This window comes from Drosophila mojavensis, unplaced genomic scaffold (assembly GCF_018153725.1).
Source record: "Drosophila mojavensis isolate 15081-1352.22 unplaced genomic scaffold, ASM1815372v1 contig_74, whole genome shotgun sequence".
NCBI lineage: Eukaryota > Metazoa > Arthropoda > Insecta > Diptera > Drosophilidae > Drosophila > Drosophila mojavensis.
The window spans coordinates 17,124,941-17,143,584 of record NW_025318899.1 but is presented as its reverse complement, the minus strand read 5'-3'; the positions used below and the strand labels follow the sequence as shown (position 1 = coordinate 17,143,584).

At 39.3% G+C, this 18,644-nt stretch overlaps 4 protein-coding genes across 5 annotated transcripts; all 4 read left to right on the top strand.

Moving 5' to 3' along the window:
- Positions 1 to 261: 261 nt before the first annotated feature.
- Positions 262 to 1,540, top strand: LOC116804373 (antichymotrypsin-2). 2 transcript variants are annotated; one of them, XM_044009876.1, is made up of 2 exons: positions 262 to 524; positions 664 to 909. In XM_044009876.1, the coding sequence occupies exons 1-2, from the start codon at positions 288 to 290 to the stop codon at positions 748 to 750; spliced, it is 324 nt and encodes a 107-aa protein (XP_043865811.1). In that variant the 5' UTR covers positions 262 to 287; the 3' UTR covers positions 751 to 909. The 2 variants fall into 2 exon arrangements, with proteins under 2 accessions (XP_043865811.1, XP_032587452.1); XM_032731561.2 differs by adding an exon at positions 1,385 to 1,540 and having other exon boundaries at positions 263 to 1,314.
- A 391-nt stretch (positions 1,541 to 1,931) lies between these two features.
- Positions 1,932 to 3,210, top strand: LOC26527832 (antichymotrypsin-2). The gene is made up of 2 exons (XM_015162613.3): positions 1,932 to 2,972; positions 3,037 to 3,210. Exons 1-2 carry the CDS (start codon positions 1,937 to 1,939, stop codon positions 3,153 to 3,155), a joined length of 1,155 nt encoding a protein of 384 aa, XP_015018099.1. The 5' UTR covers positions 1,932 to 1,936; the 3' UTR covers positions 3,156 to 3,210.
- Positions 3,211 to 8,474: 5,264 nt separating this feature from the next.
- Positions 8,475 to 9,785, top strand: LOC6582838 (serine protease inhibitor 42Dd). The gene is made up of 2 exons (XM_002008492.4): positions 8,475 to 9,596; positions 9,654 to 9,785. The coding sequence occupies exons 1-2, from the start codon at positions 8,510 to 8,512 to the stop codon at positions 9,782 to 9,784; spliced, it is 1,218 nt and encodes a 405-aa protein (XP_002008528.3). The 5' UTR covers positions 8,475 to 8,509; the 3' UTR covers position 9,785.
- Positions 9,786 to 11,443: 1,658 nt separating this feature from the next.
- On the top strand, positions 11,444 to 17,205 carry LOC116804314 (serine protease inhibitor 27A-like). The gene is made up of 2 exons (XM_032731048.2): positions 11,444 to 11,931; positions 17,126 to 17,205. Exons 1-2 carry the CDS (start codon positions 11,538 to 11,540, stop codon positions 17,203 to 17,205), a joined length of 474 nt encoding a protein of 157 aa, XP_032586939.2. The 5' UTR covers positions 11,444 to 11,537.
- Positions 17,206 to 18,644: the final 1,439 nt, after the last annotated feature.

The following is an 18,644-nucleotide window of genomic DNA, read 5'->3' as shown; positions in this document are numbered from 1 at the left end:
TTTTCAGTTTGGCCTGCTTAAACAAGAAGAGCACGATATATATAGGCTTTAGGGGGTATGCCAGACCCCTGTTTGTTTGCAACATACAAAACCAATCAATACCAACCCACACTGATTTCTCAGTTTTAATGGGTGTAGCGTATTATAATTAACCTTATATAATTGCAGCTAATCATAATTACAGCTAAAAAACATAGCATTAAACGGAATAATGCGAGACCAATGAATTATCGTTCCAGAACTCATATGAGACTGTCGGATATAATGTACAGAACAGTTTATCTAGAATGGCGAAGCTCTGTCGGTATCCCCTGTTTGTGCTCCTACTAACAAGTTTTCTTCAATTGATCCTGGCCAACTTAGCCACGACGGTAGTTTCAACAGTTTTACGACGGACAAAACCGCTCAATTTTGTTATGTCGCCTCAATTGCTGATCGAAAGTATTTATCCAATGTATTTGGGAGCTAGTGGCGAGACACTACGTGAAATCACGCAATTTCTACAACTTCGTGGCAAAACCAAGGTACAAGCAGTATCGGATTTTGAAAGATATAGAATTACTATCGCTCGATATATGAATATAGCCATGGGTCTATTTACCTCTGATAAGGTTCCATTATATGATGAGTATAAAAATATGTTAAATCATCTACTTAAAACAGATTATCAAACCGTCGATTTTACGAAACCTACTCTTGCGGCTAAGGCTATCAATGAGTGGGTGGCAAACAATACCAAAAACCACATAACCGAATTGATTACTAGAATTCCCCCAAGCGCACAGCTCATGATCTTCGGTGCCTTGTACTTTAGTGGAACTCTATGGTTGCCATATTTGAGAGACATAAATTACACATTTTTTTCAAATTTATTCGATGGAGATGAGTACAAATATACGGTAAATGCGACGATCTCTAGAGCTTACTTACCATACTATTACATAAGAGCAATTAATTCAAATATCATAGCCATACCTTATACCAAAGGCAACCTGCACCTCTTGATCCTGATGCCACTAGTTCCGAATGATCTTCAATCAATTGAAGAAAACCTGCATAAAGTCAAGATGGCGGATCTGAAACCACCAAGGGGATCTACCGTACTATTAGAATTAATATTGCCACACTTCTCCATTAAAACTACTCAGAGATACAGAAATATTTTTAGATATTTTAATATCAGTGGAATGCTTGAATCTTCTGCTAGTCTCAAACCAATGGCAGGACATAAAAAAGGCGTATATCTGGAAGATGTCACACAGAAAACTGAATTTACTAACAAAGCAGCGCATTCTGAAGCCGCATCTGGCAGAAGTTTGTATTTCGTCTTCTCCCTTTCCATTTTAAAATAATATCCTTTATCTGATTTGTTTTACTTTTTCAGTTGGCTGGACAGGAAATAGAAACATGCCATGCGTTTATGTAAGACATCCATTTATATTTTTAGTCAAAGATGATTACAATATTTATTTGGCTGGACGCGTTGGATATTTATAAAAATAAATTAATTAATAAATGATTATAGTCTTATATTTGTCAATCATTTCCGTTTTCAACACTTACCAATAGACTGCATCCCAAGCGCAGTCAACAGTCTATTGTTTATGAAAATAATTGGAATATATTGGATTATCAATTCTTCAAGGGCTTCAGGGGATCTCGAAGTCAAGTGCATTCTTATTTGTTTCAATTTTAAAAAGTCTCAAAAAATCTGGACTGCCATGTATAAGAATTACTTTGGTATGCCCCGCCCTGTCTGTTCGTCGATTTTATTGCATCAAAACACTGATTTTCCATTTACAGTAATTTCCCTTTATATAACCGCAGCTAATCATAAATGTAATGACATATAACGGAATAATGCGAGTCTAATGAATTATCTTCCCAGAACCCATATAAGACCCTCGGATGTAAGGTCCAGAACAGTTTATCTAGAATGGCGAAGCTCTGTCGGTATCCCCTGTTTGTGCTCCTACTAACAAGTTTCCTTCAATTAACCCTGGCCAACTTAGCCACGACGGTGATTGGAACAGTTCTTCAAAGGACCAAACAGCTCAATTTTGTTATGTCGCCTCAATTGCTGATCGAAAGTATTTATCCAATATATTTGGGAGCTAGTGGCCAGACACGACGTGAAATCTCGAAATTTCTAAAAGTTGAAGGCAAGACAAAGATTCAGGTACTCGACGCCTTTGAGAAGAATAAAGCTCGCATTGCTAAAAATCTAGCAGGTGCATTAACTATGACCACAGGTCTATTTGGGTCCGAGAATATTGAATTAACTGATGAGTATACCAGCATGATTATTGATCTACTTTCTACTGACTATAAAACAGTCGACTTTAGGAACCCTATTGCTGCTGCTAAGGTTATCAATGAGTGGGTGGCAAACAATACCGACAACCGTATAACACATATGATACGTAGAACTCCCTTAGGCGCAAAGCTTATGATTTTCAGTGCCTTGTACTATAATGGAGCTCTATCATTACCAAGTCCAAGTACCATAAATGCAACATTTAATACAGAATTACTCGATGGAGTTGAAGCTAATTTTACAGTAAACGCAACGATCAGCAGGGCTTTCTTGAGATTCTCTTTTTTAAAAGAGATCAATGCAGACCTCATAGCCATACCTTTTACGAAAGGCAATATGAATCTTGTGATCCTGATGCCAAAAGACAACAGTGATATTGAAACTATTGAAAGCAATTTACATGAAATAACGATGGCGCAACTTGCACCAGTCAGAGCAAGACTATTCGAACTGGTATTGCCGCACTTTAGCATACAAACTACCCAGAACTACAAAAACATATTTGAATATTTGGGAATCACTCGACTATTTAAAACTTCTGCCAATCTAAGACCAATGGAAACAAATAAGAGACAAAAAATACTTCTGCATGATCTCATACAGAAAACAAAGTTTATGATGAATGGGACGCATACCGAAGCCGCATCTTACAGAGGTATGTCTCTATATTTTTATTTTTCGATGAAATAAACTTTATCTGATTTCCTTGAATATTTCAGCTGCAAACATAAAGTTTAAAGGTCTGCCAACCGCTCATATACTTAAACCGTTTATATTTTTTGTCAAGGATAATTTCAATATTTTTTTAGCTGGACGCATTGGATATGTAAGAAAATAGTTGCATTGGCGTTTATAAGTTGAAATAAAAAATAAATAAATATACACATCTCTTAGTTATTTCTCTTTTGATTCACTTTGAACGGAAAAGAAAGATGGCTCTGTGCACAGAGTCAAAGTAAAGTCAGTAAAATAATAAGTGCTTACCGGAGAGCCCAAAGGGCTATGCTATTAACATTAATATTAAATAACATAACCGGGTTATGTGGAGGAGGTGCAGTTCCTGATAATGTGATATGACATTAACATTGGAAAACAAATGACATCTAGTCGAGAAATGATTCGTTTTATTTCTGTCGATCGTTTAAATTTCACGATTATCCAACAGGAGGGATTTGTCTTATATGGCAATAATAGCTGGAAATCTAATCGAAGAGTCAGTTTGAGCTCATGAGAACTGCTTTTAGAAATGCTGCCAAATAAAAATTAAAAATAAATAAATAAATAAATAAAAACATATATATTAAAATAAAATTTGTTCATGCTAAATTGTTCATGTTCATTCAATTGAAATGACATTGAAGTGAAGCACATTTCAATTATGCTTGCATCTCATGATTCAGTGCTCCTCTTATAGCATTTGTGGGTGTGTGTGTGTGTAAGTAAGGGACTGTGCCTGTGCATCGATGCATAAAATGATGGAAAATTGTTATTAGAAGTATAAACAGCTGAAAGGAAATGCTAGGCGCACACATGCACGCACTATGGCATCCGCAGTAAGGAAATAAAGAGCTATTCAAAAGTAACAACAACAGCGGCAGCATGTACTCGTTACTATTGTTGTTGTTGTCGTTGTCGTGTTGGCAACGACGGCAGGAAAAAAGCACAAAAGCATTTGCATTGCAAATGCAACATAATACACAACAACAACAACAACAACTACAACAGCCCATGACTCTATAAAAGCAAAAATTGAGGCAGACAGAAGATAGACAAAGCGAGAGAGAGAGAGAGAGACATTGGCTGACACTTGCGAGAGTTTCCCACAACAACAAAGCATTTTCTATTACAAGTATATTTGGTATTTGCATTCAACATTCTCTTTACGCTCCATTATAGGTTTGATGGGTTTTGAGGGGGGGAAACAAGTAATTCGTGATAGCTTCAAACTCTCACTATAAAGGCTTCTATCTCGCTCGTTAAAATTTATGAATTATTTTCTAGCACATCTAAAGCTCATTTGACACATACATACGTGAAGGTCCACCCTAAAAGACAGCAATCAACGCCTTGATTTGAGCAAACGCAACAGCTTTAATGATGTTGGCCAGAGATGCGACAGAGGAAGGCTGCTGTGCTGCCGAAAAAAAAAAAAAATAAAATAAAAAAAATTTATATATTTATATAAGTATAGTGTGTTTCATTTTATTTTATTTTATTTATTTATTTTTTTTTTTTTTGCGACTGCATTAATTAATGCAACAACACGATTGAAGCGCCGAGCCACAGCAAAATGGTAACATCACCAGCAACATGGCCATCAAGCAACGTCGTCGAGTGTTCCAATTAAACTCAACACGTCAAACAGCAGCAGCAAAGTTGTCGAGCAACGGACAACGTATAACGGGCACCGGACGTCAAGTATACGCCATGCTGGCTGCCATTGGCATCGGTTTAGTTTGCTGTGCTGTTCACATGTTGTGATGTGGCGTGTGGCGAACTGAAGTGGAGTGGAGTGTGGAGTGTGGAGTCTCGAGTCTGGTCGCCATCAACGATAGACTCGTTAGTCACGCGGTTAAATATCGTATGGCAACGCCCAGAGAACACCGCGCATCTTTCAGCTCTTAAAGCAACTCCAACTATAGCTAGAGCTAGTTGCTTTTCTCTTCATTTCTTTTTTGTCTCTTTACCCTCGACAGCAAGTGTGCAAGTGGTTTGTGGTGGTTTGTTTTGATGGCTTGTAGCTGCTCATGCATATTCATGCAAAACGGCTGCAAAGCAAACGAAGCGCGCATTGCCATCGCCATCGCCATTGGCATTGGGATCGGGATTGGGATTACGAATGGAACTGGGCTGGCATGTGCTTTTTGTGGCCAGCGACTGCAAATCAACGCATACTCGAAGACACTTTTGAGCACTCAGTTGAATATTGTTGCGGAATTGCCATGCCGAATATGAAGAAGCTAACTAACTCGCTTGACAAGCCAAAACTTGCAGACCGAAACTTTTTGGCTTGACTGTCCAAATCAATCACTGCAACTGTGCAGCCCTGGGACATGTCAACTGTTCAACTAAGCCTTGACTTTATTGTGGATTTCGATACGGTAATTGGTCCCCATAAACCCGACTGGAGTGATCATTCAAAGTAGCACATCAACGTGTATTAAACCTGAGGATTCTACTGATAACTGAGCGTAATGCGAAGAGTCACGCCCAGCCGGTATTCACTCTCTTCTACACCCGCTCCTTACTCCCCTTCACACACATTTCATAGCATGTCTAAGGCAGACATTCTCTCTAATCATGACGCCATGGATTCGTCTAAGAAATAAAAGTGAATATGTGTACAATCATTCACATTTCAATATTAATTATATAAAATAAATAAATAAGAACTCAAATCGTATACATTCACAAATTTGAAGGGTCGCATTTGACAACTCGAGCTGATTTATAAGATACACTTCCTATTATAATAATAAACACTTCGTAATTAATCATTTTCTATCTTCTACACACTTACAAATATATAAATGAAATAAATTAATAAATAGAATAATAAAATAAAAACGATTTCGACTTTTTGTATAAACTCTAACTTCCAATATATAAATAAATCAAATCCTTTGCAATATATGAATATATAATGGCATTCTAATGATGGCATAGCTAAGTAACATCTCAAGCCAACAAAATATCCAATTCAACCAACAATAACTGTAATTATTAAAGCTGTAAGCAAGCAGTAAATTCGATCACAAGGTAAGCTTACAAAAGTGGATTCACTGCATTTAATATATGTGTGTGTGTGTGTGAGTGGCTCGCAAAGTTTCCATGTCGGCAGCATATGTGATCATTATTTTGGGCTAACGGGACGACATTCTTGCACTCAGCTCTGCACCTTTTTTCTTTTGCCATGTCAGCCCAACAACTATGCAATATTGTTCTAAACACTTTCAGCCAGACAAAAGCAGTGCGAGTGAAAGCGTCGATAGTTAACGTTTTGGGTAGCAATTGCTAACCAGCCAACAGCCAGCAGCCAGCAGCCAGAAGCCGGCAGCCTAGAAAAGTGCAACCAACTGCGCTGTCATATCGCAATCGACGCCCAAAACTAAGCAATGCCCATTTGCCAAAGTTCGTGAGCGTGCAGAGGGGGTGGAGGGCATAAGGGGAAGCTTCTATCGCTGCAAGCTCAATGCTCGACTTTTACAAATTTAATTCAGCAAGTTATGACAAAGTTTTTGTTAAAGTTTTCACGCTCCCGCATGTCCAACTGTCAGCCAACTGTGCACCACCCTCTCTCTCTATCTCCCTCCCTCTCTCTCTCTCTCTCTCTCTCTGTATTTCGCTCATCGCTTTCCTCTCGCCCAATGTCACTTTAAATGGAGCTGAGCCGTTTGTGATACGCTGCTTAGCTCTTGAGGATTTGCCAAGCCGATTTCATGTTTGAATATTTGCAAATGCGTTTGCTTTTCATGTGCAGATTTTAGAGAGTTGGAAACAGGAAAAAAAATGATATGGAAACCTTTTTTGTTGTAATGTAAATGCTAACAGTCACACACACATACACACACACAGACACAACAGGATCTCAGCTCACATTTCAAATGCCATTGACTGCGGAAGGGGAACAAAATATCTTAAAAGCTTCCGTCTTGCTTTACATGCCAGCTTAGACGTTGCCTCTGCTCATCCTCGGCCTCCTGCTTTCAATCGTCTGTGGCCCTTCGGCTGGCACACATGACACCAGACAATCAATAACCATTGACAAGCCACAAACAACAACAGGCGCATTAGTTGCGCAAATCCGCCATCCCCAAAAGTATGCAAAGACTTTTTTATAGCCTTCCCAAACTGCAAATCGTCGTCAAAGTCGACGTCAACGTCAACCTCAACGCCAACGCCAACGTCAATGTTAACGTCTACTCGAACGTCGACTTTGTCTCGCCGTCGATTTTGAATTCATCTTCGATTTAGCTTTTTCATATGATTTGATTACGTCTCAGATTTTGCTCGTTGCACTCGCTGCTCAATTCTCAATTGAAATACAATATTTCTGCAGGCAAAACTATATTTATTTTATCAGACCCAAGCAGACAGACTAACAGACAGGCTGCCAGACCAGTCAAGTGTTTCTGCTATCATAATAATATGATATATGACTATTGTGCTTCAGTTTTTTATGTAAGTTTTGAATTCACAATATAGCTGCAGCTTAGCTATAGCAGTGGAGCTGCAAAAACATCAAAACTATATTGAGTCAAAAATAAAATATAACAAGAGAAATTTCAATTCAAAAAAAAATAAATAAAATAAATAAATAAATAAAATAAAGAAATATATATAAAAATCCAAAAACAAATTCAGGTTTTCATAACTACAAAAACTTTTTGTTCTAAGACTAAATAGCCGTACAAGAATCAGTTGAATCTTCATTCTGTTAATCAGTTAGCCATAAACCAATTAGTTATATTTTAAAAACAGGTAAGAGGGCTCCAGTCGAGACTACTCGACTAGGAGATACCCTGAACCCTCTAAGCTGATATTCTACTCATTCTGCACTTGTTTTTATGCACACATATCCAAATTCTGTAAATAACAAAATCGTATCGATCAACTATATATACACAGTAAATCTGAAGTCTCTAGGTGTAAAAGTGTTCAAATTTGGCTGAAAAAATAAAATCAATTTTTCGATTATTATCGAAAAAATATGATAAGCTCGTACTGCATATGGTACACACGAGCATGCAAGCAAAATTTCAGCTCTCTAGCTCTTATAACTTCTGAGATCGACGCACACATATGGACGGACGCACGGACGGACAGACGGACAGGGCTATATCGATTCAGCACGTCGTGCTGTTCAAAAATATATATACTTTGTGGGGTTTGCGATGATTCCTTCTGCTTGTTACATACTTCTTCACAAAACCATTATACACACTGCCTTTCTTTTGTAAATGTCTTCATACAACTTACATAACGATGACCATATCTAATAAATGGAACTGAACGGGTCGGACTATTTGCACTAAAACATGCTCATGTTGCATTTAACGTAACGATAATTAATGTAATTAGTATCGCTCATTTTTAATCGGATATTATATAATCACAGCTCGCGATGAGGGCATCTGTGCTGGAAACCCCACGATATCTAATGCCTTTTAGTCGATTAATTGTCCGTCCCAAATGAATTATCGCTACAAGACCTATAAAAGACCAACTGGTGTAAGCGTCAAATCAGTTCAGATCAGTCCCTTCAAAATGACGAAGTTGTCCTGTTCCCCAGTGTTTGTGCTCCTGTGCCTATCGTGTGTTGTTCAATGGACCTTTGCGAACGACATTGCCATGAAATTACTTGGAAGAACCTTGGAATGGACGCTACAGCCAAATATTGTTGTGTCGCCTAAGTTGTTGATCGACGGCCTCTTTCAACTATTCCTAGGAGCAGCCGGCCACACTCAAGAAGAGCTCGGTGTTCTGCTATTTGAAAACACTACAGAGAACGAACTCGATCAGTTTGTCCCGCTTAACAACACTGACGAATCTGAAAGTGCAAAGCTATATAAGGCGAATACCCTCTTCGCTGCAGATAGTATAAAGATATTGGATGAGTATCAAGCAGCTTTACGTCAGATTTTTAATTCCGAAGTTCAATCAGTAGATTTTAAAAATCCAGAAACTGTTCACAATATCAACCGCTGGGTGGCTGAAAAAACCAATGACAAAATTCAGAGTTTTCTCTCAGGCGTAGATGTCAACACACAACTATTGCTCATCAGCGCCATTTACTTTAAAGGATTTTGGAGACATCCATTTAACCCGAGTCTCACGAAACAAAAACCATTTTATACGCCTTCGAGTGAAGTATTAGTGGACACAATGGTAAATGATGGTTATTATAACTACAAATATGTAGAAATATTAGATGCAGATGCTTTAGAGATACCCTATATGAACTCAAAGATATCCATGCTTATTCTACTGCCTAGAACTCCGAATGGCTTCGAGGGAATACAAAATAAATTGCATAAAGTAACCCTCAAAGACATATCACCAACAGAAAGCCGAGCATTCCACGTTGAATTACCGAAATTTAATTTGGACTTCCAAACGAGTTTCACTAATATTTTTAAAAGTGTAGGCATCGTCGATATATTCCAGAATAGTGCTAATTTCTCCTCCATTTCTCAAACTCCCATAATGGTGAGCGAAATCTTTCAGAAGGCCACAATCGAGGTTCGTGAAAATGGCACTGAAGCTTCAGCTTCCCAAGGTTTGTATCCCTACATTTATGACTCAAAATCTTTTAGTGATAAGTTAATTGTTTCAGGCACAATCTTGGTTCCTATTAGTGCAATCGTACCTGTTATATACACGGACTTTCTGATAAACCGTCCATTTATATTTTTAATCAAAGACAATACAAATGCATATTTTGCTGGACGTGTTGTAATATTATAAACATGTATAAAATATTTCTTTTCCAAAATAAAATACAGTTTTTAATTACATTTTTGAGAATGAACGCTGCACTAATGTATAGGAAACTTTTGTCAGAGATATTTAGAATAGAAACTGCAGTGGTCCTGGTACATACTCCACATTTGGAATTAATTCTGGGTATTAACACCTAGCCTTTTAACATATTCATCCAATTCACAAATCGAATAATGTGTATCAAATGAAGACAAAAATTATCTCTAATGTCTAATAAATAAAAAAAATAAATAGAGATTTATGGTCTTTGACGAATTTCCGAAATTGCCTGATGTGCTAAATATTCGCTGCGAGTTAATGGAATTGGACGATTCAAATAATTGTTTATAAATCGGTAAGTAATATAAATAATGACAGAAATTAAAAGCAGTGCACATTGTTTAAATTTTTTCATTTCCTTTGAGGAACTTTGCTGATAACGATTTATTTTATGTGAAGAAATAAATTTCTGAATATTTTATGTTGCTTCAACTATATTATAAATCGACATCGAAGAAAATCCAGCAAGCATTGACTTATAGCTAGTGTATCGCTGATTCTAACAGCTCTATTGTAGCACTACCTCATGCCACCAGTGCAGAATTGTAAGGAAATTAGAGCCTCTATTAGTATATGAAGAGACTACATCTTAAAGCCCAAACAATAAACCCCTTTTATTGGTGTTTGTCTGGCGGCCTACACGTCCGCTGACTCGAATGGTTCGAGTGCTTCGAGTGTCTGCAACCCGCATGTCAATCACTGAGATTGCGAGTTCAAAATCCGATGCCGCCTGATATCGCAGCGGCGTCTATTGTTAATGGAGCAAGTGACGCGGGCCGCTGCGATACAATGGATGGGGGTAGATGCTAAGCAGCTGCACGTGACTGCCAAAGTGATTGCCGATACTCACACACACACACACACACACACACACAAACATACACATATACATATATACACTCTCCCTTCGAATTCTTATCATCCGGCCACACCCACCTCAAAGCTTTCGCCACAAACTTGTGTCTCTGCGGGGATTTTTATCAGCATTCAGTGTATGTGTGTGTGAGTGTGTGTGTGTTATCTTTATGGCTCGAATCACATACGATACCCATGCTCAGGTAAAACTTTGGCCCACTTAAAGTTCGCCCATTAGAGTTAAAGTGCGATTGTGTTTAGATTTGTTGTATCCATAGTTCGCATGCAATGCATCTCCATCCATTGCCGCCCAACGGCCCAAAAGGTGTCGAAAATTAGCTCGATTTTAGGGTGAATAAACACGAACTCCAAACGCCATATCTACCACACACGCTCTGTTCTCATTTCAGCTTGGCATCTAACAGCTTAAGTAGCCTTGATTCACACCCAACAACCAACTCACAATTCACAAGTCCTTTCAGCTTGACTTTCAAGTGGATAATGCATTTCCTGCACCCAGGCAACCAGTGACTGCCAGGCAAACTCACCGTGACTCAAGTTCACTAAATCTGTTTAGGTAACAAATATTTCTCAATTAATCTGAGGACCTCAGTTGGTTCAGTTTCTATGCAACAATTTGGTATTATCTTTTAACTCTTCGGAGCCTCAAAAATTCTCTGACTCAATTCTACTATAATATTTGATTACTTGATTACCTGATTACGCCATTTACTTTAAAGGATTTTGGAGACATCTATTTAACCCGAATCTCACGAAACAAAAACCATTTTATACGCCGTCAAGTGAAGTATTAGTGGACACAATGGCAAATGATGGTTATTATAATTACAAATATGTAGAAAAATTAGATGCAGATGCTTTAGAAATACCCTATATGAACTCGAAGATATCCATGCTTATTCTACTGCCTAGAACTACGAATGGCTTCGTGGGAATACAAAATAATTTGCATATGGTAGCCCTCAAAGACATATCAGCAACAGAAAGCCGAGCATTCCACGTTGAATTTCCGAAATTTAATTTGGACTTCCAAAGGAGTTTCACTGATATTTTTAAAAGTGTAGGCATCGTCGAAATATTCCAGAATAGTGCTAATATCTCCTCCATTTCTCAAACTCCGCTAAGGGTGAGCGAAGTCTTTCAGAAGGTCACAATTGAGGTTCGTGAAAATGGCACTGAAGCTTCAGCTGCTCAAGGTTTGTATAAAAATCTTTTAGTGATAAGTTAATAAAAACATGGTTAATAAACATGGTTCCTGTTTCTACCATCATATCTGTTATATACGAGAACTTTTTGATAAGCTACCCATTTATATTTTTAATCAAAGACAATACAAATGCATATTTTGCTGGACGTGTTGCAAAATTATAAAGAATGTATATGTCTTTTCCAAAATAAAATACAGTTTTGAATTACATTTTTGAGAATGAACGCTGCACTAATGTATAAAAAACTTTTGTCAGAGATATTTAGAACTGCAGTGGGCCTGTATATCAAATTAAGAGCCATATCATCCGGAACTTATCCTATATAAACAAAGCCGTGACGGATAGTAATGCCACTAATGACTTGGTCACAAAACGCTGACCATAACTAATTAACGTAATGCCCATATGAAGATAAGAGTTTCAAGGCCAAGACAAGCATTTGCTATAGTATGGATAAGCAATAAAAGCGATTGAATGGGCCGGAGTATTTCATCTAAACCGTGTTCAATTCTTGTCGTGTCGTGTGTCCTGATAGTATAGCTGAATAACAAGATATGTAATGCCTTCTACTAGAGTAGTTATCCGTCACGCAATCTGCTAAAAATGATCAAATGAAATTCAACGAAGCTGTTTTAAATTTACCTCAATCACGGACTGTCAGATACTTGTGATCAAAATAATTCAGAAGTTTGTTCCTTATTCTGGGATTGCTCATTTCGAGGATTTACTGATACTCATATTACTAACCACGGATGCTGAGCTGTTTTTTTTTCTGCTGGAAAAAAATAATAAAGATATGTCTATAACGTAATGTATCGAGCAGCCATATGTTTTATATATAATTATCTGTCTTTAACAAAGGTATTCGGGCCTTCTATCTCATTTTATTATTTCCGTCTCTTCCACTTTCCTTTCGCTGCTCATTCAAGCCTTCGGCACCCTATACAATTGCTTTTAAAATGTCGAATGTGCCACACCCCCTCTCTCACAATAAAGCATTTTGCAATCAGTTATTACTTCTAGCTCTATTGCTATTTCTAGTTTTATTTCTTCTTCTTCTTTCACTGGGTGCTTGACGGCGTGAGTCGATCCAGTCCCGAAATTGTCCCGTAGTCCTTCAGTGCCTGGAGCCAGGTTCTGTTTGTTCGTCTTTTCACTTGACTTATAAGCTTCCATTTATTGTGGAGAGCCAGGGAGAGTCGAGATGGATGGCTGGGTGGTTATATCGTCGCAGCCACGCCCACAATACGTTTGCAATTTCGCACGTACGTGAGATAATTTTCAATTGTTTTAGGCAACTTTTCGTGTAGCATTGGCGAGGTGCACTTAAGGCATTGCCACACTCATCAGAGCTAGTCAGCCAGTCAGCCAGTGCCTTTCCCGTTTGTCTGTTGACTTTGTTACCCTAAGACCACAAACAGAGGGCGCAGAGCGTGACTGACTATCAGATACCCTATGCAGATTTCCATCATTTTTATTGAATTAGCAAGCTGTACTAACTTTTGTTCGAAATGATTAACTCAACCATCAAAAACATTTATTATTAAGTACATCGTATTATGCTTATCAATTGAAATCAAAATGCCGCTAGCTTCCAGGTGCCATAGGGTATCTGAAAGGTATGCAATGCGCTTTCTTATTACCTCTGCATTACGCACTCAACAGCAATGCGCTGAAATTAAGCGCAGCTGACGTCAAATACACACACACACACACACATACGAAACAGCGAAATAAAGATGCGTACACACACACAAGCTTAGACTGACAATGGTACAAAGAGACAGCTGTTGATGGTTGCTGCAGTCTGCTCCGCTCTCCCCTCTCAGCCACTGCCTCTCTCTCTCTCTCTCTCTCTCTCTCTCTCCTCTGTCGACGCTCCACAACATTTTACTGTTATTGTCGTTGCAGCGTCTTTTTCACTGCTGCTACATCAGCTTGAAAATTAGTTTCTACTTATATGCTTCACTTAGTTTTTCTTAAGTAGCACGGATCAAGTAATACTATATGTCTCTGTGTGTGTTTATGTCTATGTGTGCCTGTGTGTGTGTGTGTGTGTCTGCTGCTTAAAAGTTGCACTGCCTGTGCAGGGATTATTTTCTCTTCCTTACCTGTGCATTTTTTACTTAAAAGAGTCTGTCAGCGTGATTGCATGTTAGCAGTATCTACATTGCTTCTATCTCTTTGGCTCTCTTTCTCTCCCTCCCCATTTCATCCGCGCGACTTGGAGCTGGGATTTGCGGCTTCAAGCAGTCATGTGGTTGACAGTAGGCAACTAGCTTATTTAGTCTACCTAAAGCTTTAAGGATAACGCACTATTTTGCTGCACTGAGACCATTGAAAGTGGAAATTACAAATATAATGGAGATCTTCATAGATTGTATATAGTCCTGATCGACTAAGGGCAGGATACGACCCAATCAGTAACTCTAATGAGCTTTTTAGGAATAATATTACTATAATATATAATATAATATAATATAAAATAAGAGTTGAATTCATATCAAAAAATATTAACTAGTTTCTTTCTCTCGAATGTTGATTCAGTGGATTTTTGAAACTACAAGGGGACTACAGAAAATATTAATAAATGTGTGACCACCCAAACAAATGGCAAAATAACCTATATAATTCAGCGACCTCTACATATATACGCACATATATTTATATACATGAATTTACTAAAGTGAAGTCAATTTTGATTGAGGTCAAAGGAAGTAAGCATTCATCAGCCCACATCCTCAGCCATTCATGTAATGACTTTGGTCAACAACTCATCAAGGAAACGTCAGCGCTCTCTCTCTGTCTCCGTCTATCTCCATCCCTCTCTCTCTATCTGCCTCTGTGCTGCGACTTACTGCTCCGCGGCTGCGGTCAAGGCTCAGCGAGCACTCGAAAGCACTTAACTCGTTAGCGGTTAACGCTTTATTGGTAAGCCAACAGACACGAGCCCAATAATTAAACAACACAGGACTTACATGACTTGTCAACATTACCTGGCGCCGAGGAGCAGGTGTGCAGCGTGATTTACAATTGATTGATTGAATGGTGGCCGCCACAGACCATAGCAACGGCCACCTTAACAGCTTACAGATAAACCAAACAATTCTGCCATTCTGTAGTCTCACTTAGCTGTAGCTGATGTGATTAGCTTCAGAGTCAGACAGAAGAGCAATTTGTATTTCATTTCGCTGAGTCCGCTCGGCTACGTATTATTAAATATTTATATGTAAACTATAATCACAGCCGCTTGTAGTTGGGCTGCTGTTCTGTCTACGAATCTGTTTAATTGCTACACTCCGCTTCTTTAAATGATTTAAGCACTGCCAGCTAATCTACTGCGGCTGCTGCTTAATGGCATATTAAGCGCGGGGCTAGACGTAATAAACAGAGAGAAGTCTTGCCAGCCAATAGCACACATGACTCAACACACGAAATACCTAGACGAGGGTGGAGCAGGACAGGCGCTGCCGAAATAAAAATAACAAATATCCTCAGTTAATTGAAATTCCTCAACTTTCTCAATTAAACTTTCCCGCAATACTTTCCAGCTTGCCCTCGCCAGTCGCCACAAGAAAAAGTGATGAAAAAAAAGGAAGGAAAGAAAAAAATCCACTAGCCAAGTTTCGCTCCATCTATATCTATCTCTATATATTGCTCATTCTGCTGCGTCCAACGTGGCGTATGAGCAATGGCTACAAAAGCCTCCGCTGAACGTGGCCAACCTGTGGGCGTTTTTCGTCGCAACTTTATGAACTTTACAATGGCGTCGGCAGCAGCTTCCATAAGACTATTTGAAGTATGTGCAGCAAGCGAATGCCAGCAACAAAAATAAAAGCTGGAGCCTTGTCTGCAGTCGCCGCTTCCTGCTACTCGTTCGCGAAGTGAAGCGAGTATATTCGTTCGCTGAATAAGTTGTTGTCTATCTGTATCTGTATCTGTATCTGTATCTGTATCTGTATCTGTATCTGTATCTGTATCTGTATCTGTATCTGTATCTGTATCTGTATCTGTATCTGTATCTGTATCTGTATCTGTATCTGTATCTGTATCTGTATCTGTATCTGTATCTGTATCTGTATCTGTATCTGTATCTGTATCTGTATCTGTATCTGTATCTGTATCTGTATCTGTATCTGTATCTGTATCTGTATCTGTATCTGTATCTGTATCTGTATCTGTATCTGTATCTGTATCTGTATCTGTATCTGTATCTGTATCTGTATCTGTATCTGTATCTGTATCTGTATCTGTATCTGTATCTGTATCTGTATCTGTATCTATATATCGGTATAACTATATTTCTATATTTCTGTAATTTGCAAATTCTCTATTTAATAAATGCTCCCAATTTAATATAAAGTGCAGGTATACCATCTTGTAACAAACTGAGGAGTCATCTACGTCTACGTCTGCGTCGCGTTAGTTTATAAAAAATGCACAAAGCAGCCGTGTTAAGAACTCGCAGCTGAAAGTAGCTGCCTGACGACGTCTATGGCTCATTCTTATCAACTTTTGCCGTGCTTATAACTTCGCCTACTCCACAGCTGTGTAGTCTGTGTGCGTGTGCGTGTCTGTGTGTTAGCCCAAAAGGACTTTGTTGGCTGCACGCGACAAGCAACACCATCCAGCCATTCAGGCAACTTCTGCTAACAACAATAATTGTTAATAATGTTTATGAAAAGTTGCCCCTTCGCATCGACATCGTCCTGTCCTGGCTTCGCCTTGCCCTGGCCATGTCCTGGCACATCTTTTCGCTTTGTTTAGTTGACTGTCTTATTTCCTTTTTGCCTGTTACCGGTAGCAATTGCTGTTGTTGTTTGTGCTGTGCTGTGCTGTGCTGTGTGTGTTTTGTTACTAGTTGGGCAATTGCCTTGAATGGCAAGCATTTTATACTTGTTATGGGATTGGAGCAGAGACCAGCTGCAGCACCAGCAACAGGGAGCACGAATAGTTAGTTGCCTTAGTTTAATGATATTTGCTTATTTATAGCTATAGCTTGTTATATGCGGAAGTTTCTGACCAGATTTATATTCTGTTTAGAGGTTTGCTTTATGCGCAGCATTTGTTTCTCCCCCTACGATCTGGAGTGCTAACTTCTCTTTGCTTTCCAAGTTGGCATTCCTCTGGCTATACATAAAATTCAGAGTTTTATTTGAACTGTAAGCCGGCACTCGAGCAGAGTCGTCCGTCACCTTTGTGCCAGCAGTTGACATTGAGGAACACCATCGGGTGCCATGCCTCAGCTCGCCCACCTCTTGACATCCGGCGGAAATGCTCGCACAATGGTCGCCAGCTGGGGCGAGCTTCCGTCGAATAAACAGCTGCGCTGCGCAGCGCAGCCATTTGAGCCAAAGACGGTTGCTTAAGTTGGGCGCCAAGTGTTCAATATATCAATCAAAGGTGCTGAAAATAAATGAAAAATGTGTCGAAAGTTTATCATTGCACGCCGTGGAGCTCGATTACGACAACGACAACGACTACGGATTTTCCTTTGCAATTTACCGTAAGCGCTTCCCAACAAATGGGGCGTGAAAATAAAAGTAACATGAAGAGGTAGAAAACGACATCAAACTTTTCTTCAAATCGATTAAGCTGTGACAACCTGCACGACAACAGCAGCGGCGCCCTTCACAAAGTGTTTAAAGGTTAATGTTTGAAAAGTGAAAAGAAATTTCAGCTCCACGCCTCCCTTTGCCAGCCCTACGCCTCCGCCTCCGCCTCTCACAAAAGCTAACCGCAAAGATTGCAAACTGAAGTTGAAGTTGTAGTGGGAGTTGGAGTTGGAGCTGGAGTTGGCATTGGAGCTGCTGCCAAGTCCCCAGCTGCATTTTACCTATGCAGCGGAAACTATTTTGAAAATCTGTCGAAAATTGTGTGCACTGGAAATAAGCCCCAGCACACCAATAAATGCAACGATGCGGCGCGGGGCCATTTGGCAGTCAAGTTGCTGGACCAAAGTTTAGCAAAGCAACCAGAAAAATGCAACGCAAAATCAAGCTGAACCAGAGATACTCTTTCGAGGTGAGAAATGATAGACATACTTCGAGGTATGAGTGAAGAGAGGAAAACTCCAATGAAGCTGGAGATAGATAGCTCGCTCATTCCGACCGCCTCTGCCTCTGACTCACATTCAATGATAAGGATTGTGAAAAAGCTAAACATCATCTAGTTGAGCATTTCAGCTATCCATTTAGCCCAACTAGCAACTCTTTCTGCTGCTGGCCAGTGTATCAATAAAATATAACGTTAAGCAACGGCAAGTTATTGGCGAAAGTGTAGCAGAAAATTTTTGCTGACTGCTGCCAGGAGCAGCAGAGACTCCAAGCCAAAATCGAACGGAGCTCAGCCACCCGTTCAATGCCTTTGGCTTAAGCGCCGCACTTCACTTAACTTTCCTACTCTTTTTGGGAGAGGGGGTAAGATAAAGATGGGGCTGGGCAGGGTTTACGTATTCTCCAGTGTTTTGCTTTTGGTCAAGTATGATTGGAATTTTATATGGAGCAGGTTTCGAAGGACCTCGACAACGGCAACGACAACGACAACGACGACGTCAAAATGGCCAACACGTAGTCAGCAGGAGGCGAGGCAACAGGCAGGGCAGCTCAAGTGTTTGACTTTTAGTTGGTTGGGTTTCTCGACTCCGAATCCGAGGGCTGCTTAAAAGCATTTTGCAGAGCATAGCAAATTGTTACTTGGTC